Source organism: Tigriopus californicus, chromosome 5 (assembly GCF_007210705.1).
Source record: "Tigriopus californicus strain San Diego chromosome 5, Tcal_SD_v2.1, whole genome shotgun sequence".
Taxonomy (NCBI): domain Eukaryota; kingdom Metazoa; phylum Arthropoda; class Copepoda; order Harpacticoida; family Harpacticidae; genus Tigriopus; species Tigriopus californicus.
Window position 1 is genome coordinate 10489684 of NC_081444.1, and position 14238 is coordinate 10503921.

General features: G+C 42.5%; 1 protein-coding gene and 1 long non-coding RNA gene across 2 annotated transcripts; one reads left to right on the plus strand and one right to left on the minus strand.

The window, feature by feature from the left end:
• Positions 1-1418: 1418 nt before the first annotated feature.
• LOC131880269 (uncharacterized) lies at positions 1419-3368 on the minus strand. Its single transcript, XR_009373249.1, has 3 exons — positions 3204-3368; positions 2956-3068; positions 1419-1969 (listed from the first exon to the last, which is right to left on the minus strand). It is a non-coding gene; the product is annotated as an uncharacterized LOC131880269 (long non-coding RNA).
• Positions 3369-13241: 9873 nt separating this feature from the next.
• On the plus strand, positions 13242-14063 carry LOC131880729 (pickpocket protein 28-like; the record flags this gene model as incomplete). Its single annotated transcript, XM_059227422.1, is given in 3 exon segments — positions 13242-13492; positions 13583-13792; positions 13880-14063. Coding segments are annotated over 3 exon segments (549 nt in total), but the record flags the coding sequence as incomplete, so codon positions are not given.
• Between the last annotated feature and the right edge of the window lie 175 nt (positions 14064-14238).

Consider the following 14238-nt stretch of genomic DNA (forward strand, 5'->3'; position numbering starts at 1 on the left):
AGAAATTCAAATCAAACCGAGGAATATATCATAAAAAAGGATTGCTCAACGTACTCGCAGCAGTGGCTTGGGTCATTTCTTTGGTCTGATTCGTACAAAGATCCACATCACTGGCTCTAGCTATCCTCTAAGATGATCAATAAAATGGAATCAAATATCATTCTAGCCCCACGAGACGGCAGAAATAATTGATGGTTGATCTTAGGGGCTGATAGGAGCTAATAGGGTTTTAGGGGGAGCCTTCTATTGTGCTGAGTACTTTTGGAGCGATCCCATGAATTCAGCATTCATTCCCAGAAAATTGACCTTGCTTCGAAATAAGATTAATGGCTAGAGCGGGAAGATTTGAAAAATGTGCGCAATTCAAAGTTAATCGCATCAATATCCTTAGGGCCAGATCAGACTATTTGATCCATAGGACAACATTTCAGGGTCAAAACCAAGATGAAATTCTACCCCAATCCAGGAAGTAATTAACACCTTGATTCGGACTAATTAAAGAAGCCATTGTCAGAGTAGGTTTAATCACTAACAAATACTTGAGAATCAAATAGTCAACCAAAACTTGTTCCCATGGTTTCTTTCGCTTGACTTCAGGAGAGGCCAGATAGCCTTGGATGAGTGAATCCCAATTCTCAGCGACGTCTTTCGATCGCTGTTTTCTATCCTTTTCGAATTGAATTCTGATGGCAATCATCGAAATGGAAGTTCCCATGAACGCTTTATCCTTTTAGGTTCGAATCGAGACAGAGGGAGCGAAACAAGAGCGAAAAAGAGAGTGAAGTAGAGAGTTACCTGAAGAGAGAACTTGGTTCTGAGCAACTTTTGTCAACAGCACAGCCTTCGTCTGCAAAATAAGCCAGTATCAGGGCATCGCCATCATCATCATTCGAGATGGTTTCGCTTTCAATTCCAATTTCCCCAGACGAGGAGAAATGTTGTCTTAAAATGATCTGACGTGTCCATTTGAGCTTTAAGAGCAAAAGCACCCTGCTTGATCACCAATATCAAGATATCCAAAGCTCAATCCAACTCTGAACTGGATTTGCCAACTCGACGTCGATCCTCATCAAAGGTCCACCATCATCCCGTATCACTGACCAAGATATCTAAATTGACTTTTACGCTCGATTAACAAGCATTTGGTTTTCAAATTCCTATGCCATAAAAACGAGAACACTAAAGACCTCAATCCCCACCTACCAGTCAGTCAACCAACTTACCAACCAACCAACTATCCACTCCGAGGTTCCGTGCATTGGGAGAGGCCAAATGACTGTACGTATGACGGGGTCGACCAGTGTCACCCTCTTTCTCATTGATATGAGCGGAAGTTTCTCTCCTGGCCCACTCCCAATACTAATGTCTAAACCACTGTCATGCAAACATGTTTTGTTCCCTCTACTATACCTGATCTACGTACGTACAATTCCTTTTGGAGGCACTGCCAATTTTGGCTCTGGCGAGCCCCAATTGGATCATAATGACAGGATGTGAGTGACATGAATGAACTTGCAGAAAAGGCTATTCAGCAATCGAACATTGTTGAATGCGTGCTGCCTGCCACCAGAAATTATCGACGTCGACGCTCCTAGACGGTACGTTCCCTACGTAGGTAGATATGCATGCTCTGTACTGCTAAGTCGTACATTAAACATGGATGGTTGCATGAATGTCCCGTAGGTGATCTTTGGTTATGTGGGGTTTCCACTCATGGCATGTTTGAAGTTTGATCGCTCCACAAAGGGACCCGTCTCCCATCACGGGACAACACAACTTGATCAAAGTGCTCATTGTGGGGGCTTTAAGTCCTGCTCTTCCACTTCAATAAAGCCATTCTAGGATTTACCACATCTCACTTGAGCCTTTTGCTTTGAAGGCACATCTACCATGTAGTATTTGAATACATTTCGATCATAACGCCTGGAACAGGTTGTGCTTACAGGTTGATTGCGAGAGCAGGGACGAGCTGAAATCAAAAATAACACTTTCTCAATTGATCAATAACAACAAGATTACCTCACCCGACGCTCTGATTGACAAGCAGGCTGCTTTGAGTCCCCATTCAGCCTGAAAAAGTTGCTCAAAGAGGGAAAGTTTTGAGCTCATCAAGGTCCCAATTGAAGAAAAGTGAGGAAAAAAGACTGAACGATTGGTCAAGGAACTCTTTATCCAGAGTCCAATCCAACGAGATCATGAACGGGATGTCTGATAATGTCTTGGGTTTTACCTACGTACGCACTCGCCTCGGGTTGAGTATGGATGAATTGGAGCCAAGAAAACAACCTCTATTAACATGATATTCCCATTTGTCTACTTTCCTGTCAAATGAGAAAATGAAGCTGTTTCAATTTCACGGAAGCAAATAGTGATTCGTCGATGACAAGGCGTTCTCCTCACAGAGCGAGCCTCAATTCTGCAAGTTGAACGGAGTGACATCATCAACTTTTGACCAACTTTTGAGCGTCGTCATTCATTGCGCCACTTCTTAGCGTCTTCAATTAGTCACGACACTATCTTTGAAAAAGGTCTCTTAGACTCATTTACGCACATGGGTAGCGAACGTCTAACAATTGAACGGACCACTCCAAGCCCAAGCCCAAGGACCGAAGATTGAGTTTCCAACGGGTGGGTAAAAGTTCTTCTCGAGTGTTTCAGGTCATTTTTCCGCCAAGCATCATCATCATCAAACAAGTCTCAACCCTTCGTTTGGCAAGCGCCATCTTACTCTCTAGCTCTCGAGTCTGACAATAACGACATTAGCAACCAGCATTGGACAACAACGCCGCTCGGCACTTATCGGCCATTTTGATCTGTCCTCTCCACTCAAGTTCATTTTCGATTAGACAACCCAAATGTCCATGCCATGACTAGCACCAATGTTGAACTCTGAAGTGCTATAGTAGACTGGCACACTCGGTTCAAAGCGATTGTATTACTATGAACGAAACTTACAGTGCAGGTAGCGTTGTTTTCAGTTGCCGTTATTATTCGGCCGGGTTATCTTAATAAGCTTTGTGCGCAGGGTGGCAGTATGGCCCATATCCAACATTTTCCCAGACCATCAGCTGAAACGAGGAGAGAAAAAAGGCGCCAGTTTCAAAGCGGGTCACCACCATTTTCGTACGTGTACTTCTCGATCGTAACGATGCTGTGAGTTGATCTGGTCTACCCAAGACACACATGCACTCACACACACTCACTTGAGAAAGAAAGACAGGGTAGCTCGTTTACGACATTATCTGATCTGAGAGACGAGACTCCATAATCATGGGGCTCAACGTGCTCCACGCGAATTGACAAAAGTTGGACGACATTTTTCTTCAGAACACCTCGTTTGAGATTGAAGCAAAAAAGCACCACCACCATTACCATGACTAGGAGTCGAACCAGCTACGATGATACATTTAACCGCTGACTCGTGAGCGAGATTCAGTATTTGATGTTTGAACACTGACTCTTACGCATGTTTGGCAAATGCCAGACACGCCCAGAATGTGATTCGAAATCGCTGCCAATTAAGCGCATATGTATGGCCACCTTTGAAGCTCGAGTTGCTGGATGGAACAAACGGATGGACGTATCTGATGTTCAACTCTGGCAATTAAAAATCCGGAGCTCAATCTTGGACTGGAATTGTTCAAGCTGTCTATCGTGTACAAAGGCTATGAGCATTGAGAGGATGGATTGAGAGACCCAGAATCTAAACCCTCTGTCGCTCTGTGAAAGTATGTTATCGCTAAGTGACTTTCAGTGAGCTGACAGCCATGCTGATAAATGTATATGATTGTTTTGACCAATTGATTTCCATCTCTTCAAAGAGGTTCGAACCAGGTCAACAGGCTGGCCCAAGAAATCAGAGCCAAAAAACCGCTCCACGCCGATCCTACATACAGTAACAGTAGGTACTAGTGGACTAGAAAAAAGGTAACCCTGCTTGTCTTATCGCACCAGTCACAAGAAACTCTAACTAAATCTTGGTCGCTCACAATCCAAAAGTCGAAACAAATCAGTGTTGTCACAGGCCGCAAAAACATCTACCCAATCTAAGATTCAAATACATTCAAGTGGAACGGGAGGAAGTTGCTCGGGGTTCTTCAGGAACGGGCCAAACTCGAAATAAACAAACAAGCCAGGACATGATGAACATAGTCTAAACCTTTGAATCAGCGGATAGATTCGGACGTGAGTCGAATGATTGTTCCACGTTACGACAAACTAGTGAGTTACCAACTTCCTAGACTTGAAAGACTATTCAATACACACCTTGCCCAACGCCGTTTTTGGAAGCAAGCCGGGACCCGACAGTAAACGACGGCTTCATAATTATTGTTTTCGATGAAAGCATCTCCTTCTGTTGCTCTTTCACGCCTCCGAAACGAGTAATTGGTGGCTTCTCTGTGGGACGGAATTTTCATCATCGTGATCAGATCACTCACTGATTTCACCCCCGAGTCACTCGTGTAATAATTGTTATAAAACCAATGTTTCTATCTTAAGTGTTTCAGTGGGCTCATTGAACCAATTGAAACAAGGAGCGTTGGTCTAGACGTGGAGATTTCTTCAGCAGATCAAAGCAGAACAAGATGGGAAACTTGAGTGGCATTTAATTGGCGAAAGTAAGAAAATCTGTCTCTGCCTTGACATCCAGTTAAAAGTGATTCCACTCTACAAAAACCCTCTTGGTTCAAGTCCTCGTTGGACTTTCCTCAATGAACGCAAATAATGACGGTAAAAAAGATGCAAAAAAACATTAAATATTACGTCTTCGAATAGTTATAGTCAGATGACGGTCGCACTTAAATCATGTATTAGAATTTATACTTATAGCTAGCGAAAACTTGTCCCAAGCACTAAATGATGGGTGAGTTTAAAGATTTGAAAATACTCAGGAACTGCAGGTGTGTGGCTCCTTAAAGTTTTGGCAGTGATGCTGGTTCAATGTTCAATAAGGCTCGTCATAAACAGGCCAAAGGAGTGGAACTCTTCTATAATCCCAACATTCATTGATAATACCAGACATCACTCACTGTAATATTCTCATCCTCGGGTCGATTCTCAAATGACTATAACTATCGCAAATCATCGTCACCTCCTTTCAATGCCAATGTCAGCTTGACCACAGCCAATAAGTGATGACAGTGCTTTTTCTCCCACTCAAAATGGCAAATATTTTGTCCAGTTCTGCATGCCTGATTAGCCATGACCGCAGAGAAACACCAGTTGGACATTTAGGATGGATCGAGGGAAGAGGCTCATGCCATCCGTGTACCATGTCGTGAACCATCGGAGCTGGTTGCAAACCAACCATAGGGAGCGATAAGAAGAGAAAGAACGAAGGAAAAATGAGAGGAGAGGGAAGAGTTGGCGCGTTTGGCGGCATCCTTTCAACCCGTTCCTACCAATTAGACACGATTTAAGCAAAACAGATCGATTCCTCGAGGAAAACCAAGACAATGCGAGATTCTCCGGTCTGGCACAGTTTTCAAGTTTGTTGGAATACAAACTACAACAATATTTTCAGTAACAAATCATTGACCAGCCAGTGAGATTGTAAATATTTCATTCCTTTATTGGCCTTGATAGCATGCATTGGAGAACGTAATTTGTTGAGCTATTCGGCTTGAAATTGTGCCGTGTCTGGTCTTTTGAGTGTTTTGTTGCAATGGAGCCTAAAGAAGAAATCAATTGGGCAATTTTCATCTATACCTTCGTCTTGATGAGGTTGTCTCCGAATTCAAAAGGCAAGCAATCAGATTGGCATAAGCCAAACAATGAAAACTCTACGTATTGGACAAATTAGTTGTTGCAGACAAACAAATTTCAAGAATGTTTGATTTACTTTCTGTCTGATCGAGTTCAAAAGCAAACGAAAACCCACGAAATAAATCACAAACTAGAGGCGAAGATGCTGTCATAAAAATTGATGCGGGTTGCAGTTGAATATGTGGAGTGATACCACAAGATAATATCCTCTGAAAATACCCATCTTTTACAACCATCAAGGGAAGCCTGAGTGGGTCGGCTTTATCCATAGACAAATCTTTAATACGCCATTAGATCGTAACAAACTCGTCCACTAATGGGCTGAGTCACCCAAGAATCCATTATATGCACTTGGAGCAAAACGGCCGAGGACCTTATAACAACTTGCATTATTGAGCCATAAAAGCCCTTTTAATTTGTTGAATAAGTTTAGAATGCTCTCTTATCTAGATCAACATGACATCGTTGATGAATTGTCATATTAAGACGAGCCAAACAAAAATATGAAAAAAACGAGTGATGCAAGAGCTCATGCTGATGGAGAGAGAGAAAACATAATTGGAATTTATCGCCACCTCATAAATTTCATATCTAATCTGGTTACCCACACAAATGCACATCCTTCTCACCGCCCCTGCCATGTCAAAGCGTGCAGAACAGAAGGTTTCGACACCTAGCATGCTATCAACAACAATTACCCACCACTCTACATTCAATTCGGCCTTACTACGAAAGCCACCGTCTAGCCTCCATTCACAAAGCGACCAAATCAAGTTCCAACACTTGAATTAAGTTGTTCGGTTTCTCTCGTAAGCGGTGATGGCGTCTCGCAAGGGGGAGTGCTACACTCTCGAACTTGAACTGCACGGCTTTAAAAAGAGACATAAAATGGAAATGTCCCATGAGAAGAAGAAAAAAAGAGCCTGAGAGGGGGATAAACCATCACTTTCTCGTTTCAACCAGACCACCATGAATAGGAGAGAGAACCCTCTTAACTCGGTCACTCCCTGAGAGCCAGGTATCGGGAATGGGGAGGTTTATGGTTGCACTGAGGGAAGGAGGGAGGACTTTGTATAGTGTTTGAATCAATCCCAAATGGTCACAAAAGCTTTCACCGGTTCCTTCTCAATCATTTCCATTTATCCCATCACTGATTTGCCCATTTGAGGGAAAAGTTTCAATAGACGTTAGGTAAGAGCAAAACATGCATAGTAATGTTTGTAATCGATGAAGGCGCGGAAAATGAAGACGGATGAGGCCGAGGTGGAATAAGACGGTGGTGGGCTTGCAGAAACTTGGAGGTATTTTTATATGAATTTGCATATTGCGGCCATGAAAGAGCCGTACCCTGGTGTCGTCGACCTTCGTTTTCTTCAGAGAGTTGAGCATTATGGCCAGTTTGGCTTTTGCATCCCATTGAGTTATGCTTTGTTTTATGATCTCAGGGAGATTTCCTCGTGAAAACGCTGAAGTAGAGAGAGAGACAGAGGGAAAGAGAGGCTGGCCAGGCCAGCAACTCGAACAATGATGCTCTCAAGTCCGGTCCAATCAATCTCGTCTCTCTTTCTTTCTTCTTGAGTTTCATTTTCTTCCTCGTCTAACAATATATCCCATAAACTGGTAGACAGAGCCATTCAGGGTTGCCCTGTACGAACAACAAAGAAACCTCCGGACATGAATTTCAATGAGCCGAGGAGCTGAATTAGAATGGGCAAGCGTCAAAAGAGTTTTTCCATATTTTGTGACTTTAGCCAATCTCTGGGAAAGTTGGTTGAACGCATCACCCACCTCAGCTAGAAATCAAAATCGACCTAGGCTTAAATCAGAACCTCAGTAAAATTCATCCTTGATATCACAAACAATTTGAAGTGAAATAATGCTTGGAATGCGTCGCTTCCATCCTGTTCGTCACTTTGCATTTGCACGGCACCTTCGGTACCGCCGAGCTCAGTGGGTCCCTATCTTGTCTAGCTGCAAATTCCATAGGGGGGTAAAAAACGTTCTCTGGGGCACTTTCAAATCGGACCTAGAGGCAAAGATGAGTAGGATTCGGCGGGTCATTATGGCTCCAGAACATTTAAAACGCCATTAGGGCCTCCTAAGTTCATTCGGCTGAATTTGAAGACTACACAATCAAGTTCAAATGCGAACCCACATGTCAAGGTTTCTTACAACTGACTTACTTACCCGTACATTCCCAGATATGTCAGTGTGATAAAGCGCAAACCAACGCCACGAACTTTCCCGGATCGTTTTACATAGACACCCAACATATTCGAAGTCTAATCCCCAAACCATCAAAACCACCTACCTATCTATCTGGTGGCTCTCTCTAGACTCTACTACAATGAAGGTAGTCCCTCTTTCTCGCTTAGCAATCCATCCCTATTCGTCCCATTTCTAGCGGGTTGCCCATTCCCAGCCCCCTTCAATACAAAGCCGGAGAGTAAACTGTTGCTTTTCCACGTTTTTCTCTCCTTCTCAAAGAATTCACTTCCAGTCTCTCCTCGTTCTCCTCATAAACACAATACAATAGAATTCAATTTCCCTGGCAAATACGGACAATACGTCTCCGTACGAACGGATAAGCCAAAAATCTCAGCCATCTATTGAAAGGAATAACCACAAAAATCAAACCAGAAAATTGGCTGCACAACATCGTGTTTGGATCCATACAGGTTCGACAATTTTCAGTGAGGCAATTAAAGCTTGGGCATTATTTGTGATTCCGAAGAGATCGGGAGACCAACCACACTGTCCAGGAAAAGGAACCACAATTAGATGAGCATTAGACAATCAGTATAGATAGAGCTATTTACATGATCCTGTGTCAAATATTCAGATTCGGTTCGCTTTTTATAGTATAATCCTTCGGCATAACTCTAATGTAGAAAGCAACTACTACCTTTGTTTGCCCTTCGGAACTAATGTATGGCTTATAAAAACAAGTATTTGTCATCGACCAACTCATTTTGGGTCGGTACTTGAATCTACAATGTGCAGCACGTGTTTAGCACAATTGAATGCGTGCTCACTTGACATTAGTGAAAGTCACGACCTAGGTAATGGTTTATACTAAATGGTCGTATTGTGAGCGAGGAAGAACTTTATTTGACAGAATGATTCAAACCGTGTGAGAAGGGATAGAAGCGAACTGACAAATACCCAAACAAAATGAGCATGTTCCAAATTATTAATGACAACCCTAAAGAGAATGTTTTCAGTCCCGACACAAAACAACTACGCACACGTGTGAGGGACCAATATTGACAGGCTATGGAGCATTTTTTTCCTATCCCTTTCAAAATGAGATATCAAGCTTTATAAATAAACCCTGTTTTACAATCACCGCAAGAAAATTAGTCTCATTAAATGTTGAACCTTTTAAGAAACTGTTCAATAACAAATTCATATTGAGAGACAGAGATCCAATGCAGAGAACCAACATAATACAGACTAATATGCTGCTGCTCACTCAAGAAAATAAACGATCAGGCTTCTTTGGCCAAATGAGAATCAATGATTCGTCACTAGAACTCAACAAGCAAAGAGATAGAAATATTTTTCACTCAAAGTGAAATGTCAGTTTTCGATCGAAATTACTGTTTTTGACTTGACAAAAACCAATAGCTTTTCTATTTTCCAGCCTCAAAAGCGTTCGTATTTCAACGTACTGAAAGAAGGTGATACAAATTGAGGGATTCATCTTTCATGGATGGTATTTTCAGCTCTCTGTACAAGATTTCAAATGTACTTAGATTTTCCGGGTGATTCAGGAAGATGAAGAGAAGCAGAGACCTCAAGTATCAGAAGAAACCCTCCAAGATATGATTTGCTAGCTTACTAACACTCTATTAAGTCAAATAGGAGAATATAATTGAATCATATGGTTCCCTTGACCGATCAAGGACGACGTCATTGCTGGACAGAGACGGTGCGGGGGAAATTGGCAACTTTTGCCCTAAATAATGAAATGAAATTTTTCTTTGAACTTCCTTTGCGTCTTATGGACAGGGTACGCTTTGCATAATGTTGAGCTCAATCAAAGGTTTGTGTCAAAAGTTATGAATATGAAATACTCAGCCCAAGGAAGGCACAAATTGAAGGAGCTGGCACCACGTTGGTAACATATTACCAACAGGGTACATCATTTCTTTGCTCTCGTTGAGCTGAGATGTCAGCGATCGTAGCTTTTGACGCAAACGCTCGGATTGAGCTCAAAATTGATCGACGCTTTCGGGGTCAAACAAATCTCAACTCCACTGAAGAGTTAATTTAAATAGAATATCGCCGTTTTCCCCCCTTGTACCTTCTCTGTTCAGTGACGGCGTCGTCCTTGGACCGGTGGATAATTTAGTTAGCGTGTGAGCTCTTGAGCCGCACCCTTGATTGGAGAAGAGTTTCGTCTCAGAACTGGTTGTTCCCTCTAAACCAAATATAGTGTGTATGTATAAGCTTACAGTGTACGCGTTTGGGACCAAAATAACCACACACCGACAAGGAGTAACAAAAATGCCTCCTTTATTACTTGCTTGTCCAATAATTGTCCCATTCGACCAAACTTATTAATCAAGTGACAACACGAAAGTTGATTTGTGACCATCCTTTCAATTGCTTTAATTAGTAGGACTTTTACGTTGGCCATCTAGCCCATTCTACTATGTATATCTAGTCTTCAATACGTCATGAATAACTTGGCGATTGTTATGATGTGTCACATCATTAACAGAAATTTGCCCATTGAATTGAGAAAATAAGCATTAAAGGCAGAGTCCGAATTAGACTAACGATGAAAGAATAAGACAAACCAATCGGTGTCTCTATTTCAATCATAGAACAGTAATTGCCTCAATCAAGGCGTTTCAGACTCAAGATTTCGTGGGATTGATTTCGATATTTTAGACTTCCATTCAAAGTTGTTTTTCTCGATTCCTTCGGCGGTCGATGTGCCTGTCTGAGAACTCCATTTCGCCGCTACTGCCCGTACGATAGAGGCGCCAATTAATTCTTCCACATGCAAGGGAACCAATTCAAATTTTGCAGAAGATTCATGGTCCGATTCCATTAGATACTACTGTACCGGTACGTAATCCTCTCGTCGTGATCATCACCGCCCCTCACACCCTAATACAAAGTTCAGCATGATCGTCGGAGAAAGACAGAAAACCGACACTGAGCGACTCATCAACGATGACAGGGATGATTTGAATCAAGTCCATTAGACTCAATTTATTGCTGGGTGCTTTTATTCGGCCAGTCCATTCGAGAAGAGCAGAGGTGTTTTTTTTTTCTTCTTTTCTTATGAGGCAGTGGCTGGTGAGAATTCAATTAACTTGCACACCCCATCAACCAGTGATAATACGAGTAGGTAAACTGACGGAAAAAATCATTGACTCGCCGACACATTGGGTGGATTTGCTCAGCCCCAGATCTTAGGTTTTTTTTCTCAATCGAATACAAGGACGGTACTATTTTTATCATTTAAAAGTATGCTCTATTTATTTTAGCCCATTAGGCGCCGAGGGCTTGTAAAAAACGACATGGGGTTCATAGACTGTGAGAATGACAATAAATGCCACGATTGTTTACGACTCAAGGCTAATGGTTCTGACCAATGTACTGTACAACATCTGATCGGGATCAATCGCCCAAGCAGATCAGAGCAAAACAATTCTACGAGGGACTTGTTTTTTTCCACCCCATTTCCAATTGCCCTTGGATCAGAAGAATCTACTCCTTATGTACATAAGCACAGTTGATGACGTGCTCTTCGGATCTTAGTGCTCCTCGTTCTCTGAACCGTTCTCTGAGCAGAGGTAGGATTGACAAGTGAGATACGCTCGCCAGTGTCGTGGTCCCTGGTATTCGAACACCACCCGCTCCGATCCCCCGAAAGTTGCCGACTTTTGGACTTCTGAGACCCTGAGAAAGATGTCTTTGATTAGGCGAGAATTTTGTTCTATTTCATAATAACAAAGAACACTACTGTGACCACCATCACTACCTCTACTACCACCATCACCATCATCATCATGAGCATTTTCACCACTCAAGTCGAGCTCGGAGGCGCCCAAAATAGTGGTTCTGGTAATCCTCGAAAATTACCACTGAGATGGGCAAATCGATCCTCCTGATGCTAGCTGATGCTCCTTGATGTTCATATGTATACTACGTAGAGTGTGGAGTGTGGAGTGTAGATAACTACTCTTAGTCGTAAGCTGTAGGCGCAAATGTAGCTAGCTCGTTGGGTGGCGCCTTGGCGTTTGGGGCGTTCAAATCGACATCATGTGTTTTCACTCCACTCATATTTTGAGCTCTGTTCAACTGATTAATGATCGAAATGCTCTAAAAACTCAAAGATCAGTGAGCATTAAATGCCTTGAGGTCTTCACTAATCAACCCACATTATGTGTGCCAAGGCCCTGCTGACTACGCACTCACCGACGCACTCACCGACGCACTCACACAATCAGTCAGTTGGTGTTGAGCTGGTCGGCTCCAGAAATAAAAAGCGCCTATTCATTTGTCGGCAATCTAAGCTAAATTTGATGATTGTCTTGTAGGCACAACTCGGAGCTTATTGTTTTGACAGCCGAACCCAAAGACTTTCTATTCGTTATCATTTAGCTTATGAGCTCGAAAGCTTACCACCGTTTGGAAGTAATGATGTGATGTGATGAGAATGAGAAACGCCGAGTTCAGTCGTCGTTTTTCAGATTTCTCAATCCAGCTCATCGTAAAGCTTTGGAGGCAACCAACTCCATTGTATCAATCGTGAGATGCTGTCAACAGAAATATGTGCGTATTTACTAGAGCATTACCGTACAGAACCAATGAATCAAAAGCTCGAATTTGGCCTCACAAATAGTGCCTATGGGTTAGTTATGAGTCAGGATAAGAAAGGTCTTTCATTTTGGTGGCGAAGGCTCAACCAATCAAAGGCCGACTTTAATAATCAGAATTTTCCACTAGCTTGTTAGCGCTCTTTTGCCTTGCTCGATGGATCCCTCTGGGAAATGTCAACACCCATTCACCAAACGGGCATTAACTATGTTTATATATGTGTATACTTGTCCTAACGATGATCAATTTTAGTATATATGAAACTGACATATGCCACAAGTCGATAGTCTGGATCTTCAAATGAAGTAATCATTCAGAAGATCATTACGTACCAAAACAGAGCCAATGCATAATGCAGTCACAAAGCTAGATTGTTTTTGGTCAATGAAGCCAATTTCACTCGGCCTAATTCATTAATTACAACTAACCTCTCAAAAGTCTAATCATGTTCTAGCCCTTCTGGGGCACACGAATCCAAAGCAATCATTTCTCCCGGGTTCTCCACTACAAGAAATCTCCCCAGTCTCGCAGAAGTCCTGACTAGAGCGGCTTTCTCGAAACCAAGTGGGTCCGGTTATTGCTTGGATTTGGGACCCGAATCCTTGTTTTCTGGTTGGTGTCCTAGATAACAAAGCCGTGAGCATTAATCACCCAGTCGTTTCGGACCTGTCTCAAGGGAAACACTGCTGCAACTCATTATTGTTTGTCAAACATCTGCATAAGGCAATATGACGACCCATTGCTGGGATAAAGAAGGCTTGAAGTCCTTTGAAGATGAGAACGAAACGGTCCTTTTGAAAGAGCAAGCTCTAGCTTACGCCGATGGGACCTCCATCCATGGGATCAAGTACACTTGTGAACCGGGAAGAACCCTCTTGGAAAAGTATGTATTCAAGGCGAGAAACCCATATCGCTTGACTCAATCTTTGGAACTATAAGCGGAAAAATCGTAATGACACTTGAACTCTTACAGATTTATTTGGATCACGTTGTGTGTCTGTAGCATTGTATTATGCTCGTTTCTAATCCAGCCAATCTATTCGAAATGGAGAACCGACCCCACTTTTACCACGATCTCGAGCACGGATTATCCAGTTTGGAATCTGGACTTTCCTGCTTTCACTATTTGTCCCAATGTCCGGGTGGACCCATGGAGATTGGACAGGCTCTTCGCCGAAAAAGAGTAATTCATGAGCTGCTTTCGGGTTGACGAACCACTCCGTGCACTCCGCGAACCACTAGTTTACTCGCACACTTACTTATTTTTCAGATGGAACGCTACGCTCAAAGTCTTGAAAATGACTCCCAAGGAGCTCACCGGTCAAATCCAGCGTTTGCTAGGGATGTATATCAAATACCATGAATTTGATTTCTCGCAACCGAATACCGGGTACCTCAATTACAACGAATCCGTCATCATTGAGAGACACTTGCAGAACTTCAGCTCCATTTTGGAGGAGGTATTGTATACATAAGACAATTATTTATCCCCATGCTAATGTCGTTCACATAAGTTTGACCCATTTTACGCCATCTTAATGTTGATTCTCGAGAGCCAGACTTTGAAACTTACAACTTGGTCAAAAATCACTCGATTTTCCTTCTTTGTAGGATTTACAATAAGTCATC